The sequence below is a fragment of the Eimeria tenella genome, genomic scaffold (genome assembly GCF_000499545.2).
Source record: "Eimeria tenella Houghton genomic scaffold, Eth_scaff4207, whole genome shotgun sequence".
Classification (NCBI taxonomy): domain Eukaryota; phylum Apicomplexa; class Conoidasida; order Eucoccidiorida; family Eimeriidae; genus Eimeria; species Eimeria tenella.
In genome coordinates this window covers 1-2,534 of record NW_013545121.1, presented here as the reverse complement: position 1 = coordinate 2,534, position 2,534 = coordinate 1, and the positions used below count along the sequence as shown (strand labels likewise).

Genomic DNA, 2,534 nt, shown 5'->3' with positions numbered 1-2,534 from the left:
CAGCAGCAGCAACAGCAGCAGCAGCAGCTCCTGTTGCTGCTGCTGCTGCCTCCAAAAGCAAACACATGCAGCGGCACTCTGTAGCCTCGCCATCTCCTGCTGGCCTTGCAGCAGCGGAAGCAGCAGCATCAGCAGCAGCAGCAGAAGCAGCAGCAAGAGCAGCAAGACATTCCCTATCTTCGTTTTCTAGCTCTCGGGCTGTGTCTGCAGAAGGCTGGCAGAGCCATTCTCCAGCAGCAACAGCAGCAACAACAGCAGCAGCAGCAAAAGATGTGATAGATGTCTCAGAGGTGCTGTCACCTGAGACGCAGCAGCAAAACCTAAAAGAGCTGCAGCACGCGCAGCACATCAGCGCTGTTGTCAATGTAGCAGCTGGTCTCCAGGTAGGGTTTAGGATTTAGGGTTTAGGGTTTAGGGTTTAGGGTTTTGGCTTCAGGTTTGGGGTTGAGAAACTAAGATTTAGGGTTTACAAGCTTCCCCATAACTGCATTACTAGGACTACTTTTCCGAACTTTAAATTGCAGAAATGCCTGTAGGGCTTTAGGCTTTAGGGTTTAGGGTTTAGGGTTTAGGGTCTGGGGTTCGTCTGTATTGCGGTGCGCTCGGTGTTGCTGCAGCAGGAGCAGCAGCAGCAGGGTGGGGGTTTGTGGGGGAGCTTCGGCGTCGGCAGCAGCAGCACATCAGCAGCAGACATCAGCAGCAGCAGCAGCAGCTTTGCGCCGTTGCTGCTGCTGGGAGGAGAGCAGCAGCAGCAGCAGCGAAGCAGATCTGCTGAATTCGAGCCATTCTTCGCCTCCCTGGGTGAAGTGCGCTACAAACCCTAAACCCTTGCGAGACCCTAAACCCTAAACCCTAAACCCTAAACCCTTTCTAAACCCTAATTTTTGGTCGCTTAGCGTCAAATCGCGAAACACCGAGCAGCCCACAGACGAAGCACACTGGAGTAGCATGTGCAGCAGCAGCTGCTGCTGCTGCAGCACATGCAGCAGCAGCACCAACCGCAGCAGCTGCTGCCACAGCAGCAAGTGAAGCAGCGAAAAGGTGCTGCTGCTGCGAGTGTAGTAGCCGCAGCAGCAGCAGCAGCAGCAGCAGCTCTCCTCACATTTTACGTGTGCGCTCAAGCCTGTGCTGCTGCTGCTTAGGATCTGGTTCGCTTTGAACGCAGCAGTTCCATCAACAACCGCAGCAGCAGCAGCAGCAGCTGCAGCAGCAGCACCGGAGGGCTTGACTGTGGACGCAGCAGTTCTGCGTTTGATTTGCTGCTGACGCGGGGCGGCGCGTCTCTGCAGCTTTATGAGGAGCAAGAGGGGGCGGAGCAGCAGCAGCAGCTGCAGCAGGTGCAGCAGCAGCAGCAGCTGCTGCTGCAGCAGCTGATGCAGGAAATACCTTCAGTTTTTTTCAGTGCCTCATTTGACGTCTCGCAGTTTCTGTCGATGGACTCTCACCAGCTCTCTGGACAGCTCGAGAAAGTAAGGGTTTAAGGTTTAGGGTTTAGGGTTTAGGGTTTAGGGTTTAGGTTGAAAGCTCCTGGCTTATCGTCAGGGTTTACAAAGCAGCGCCCAGCGAAGAGAGCTTGGGCATTACGTTTGCGGCTGGCTACATCAGGGTTTAGGGCTTAGGGTTTAGGGTTAGGGTTTAGGGTTTAGGGCTTAGGGTTTAGGGTTCAGGGTTTGGGCGCAGATATCGGACTGGCTGGACAAGGTGGAGTCGGGCTTGGTGTCTCACTTTCCCCCTTTTGCTTTTTTTGAGTCTTCAATTCAAAATATAAATCGGCTGCAGCAGCAGACGCAGCACCTTATTGCTGCTTGCAAGCAGCTCAGGTCAGCCAGCAGCAGCAGCAGCAGCAGCAGCAGCAGAAGCAGCAGCGGGGGGGCGGGTGCTGAGCTGCTGCTGCAGTGCCTGCTATGGGGTTTGCTGCAGAGAGGACCTGCAGCAGATGAGGGCTCGCGGCATAGAGTTAGGGCTGAAGGTTCTGTCTCTATCAAAGTGGGTGCAGCAGCAGCAGCAGCAGCAGCAGGGTGCTGGGGGTTTGGGGTTTAGGGTTTAAGCCAGAAAGCCGTCCTGTAGCTGCTTCAGCAGCAGCAGCAGCATCTCGCACTGCAGCGGCGTCGGGCCGGCCCTCGTTCGTTTGCTGTTCTGCTGCTGCGCGGGCTGCGTCACTTTGCTGCTGCTGCTGCTGCTGCTGCTGCTGCTGCTGCAGGCGGCGGCAGCAGCTGTGTGGGGTTTACCGGGAACTGGAGTCGCTGCAGTCCCTGGGGGCCCTTTGCTCTTCAGTGCCGCTGCTGCTGCAGCTGCAGGACTGGCGCACTGCAGCACTGCTGCTGCACAGCGTCGAGGAGCTGCTGTGTCCGGATTTGCTGCGGCTGCCTGCTGCTAGGCAGTTCAAGGCGCAGGCTGAAGGTCTGCTGCTGCTGCTGCTGCTGCTGCTGCTGTTGCTGCTGCGCTGCACGCTGCGGCGACGACGGTGGCTGTTGCGGATGCTGCTGTGGTTGGAGATCCAGCTGCTGTTGAAGATGCGGCAGCGCTGCAGCAGC

At 57.1% G+C, this 2,534-nt stretch overlaps 1 protein-coding gene across 1 annotated transcript; it reads left to right on the top strand.

Moving 5' to 3' along the window:
- Window positions 1–65: 65 nt before the first annotated feature.
- On the top strand, window positions 66–2,377 carry ETH_00043905 (uncharacterized protein; the record flags this gene model as incomplete). The annotated part of the gene is made up of 5 exons (XM_013379939.1): window positions 66–383; window positions 618–806; window positions 1,143–1,469; window positions 1,681–1,986; window positions 2,201–2,377. 5 exons carry the CDS (start codon window positions 66–68, stop codon window positions 2,375–2,377), a joined length of 1,317 nt encoding a protein of 438 aa, XP_013235393.1.
- Window positions 2,378–2,534: the final 157 nt, after the last annotated feature.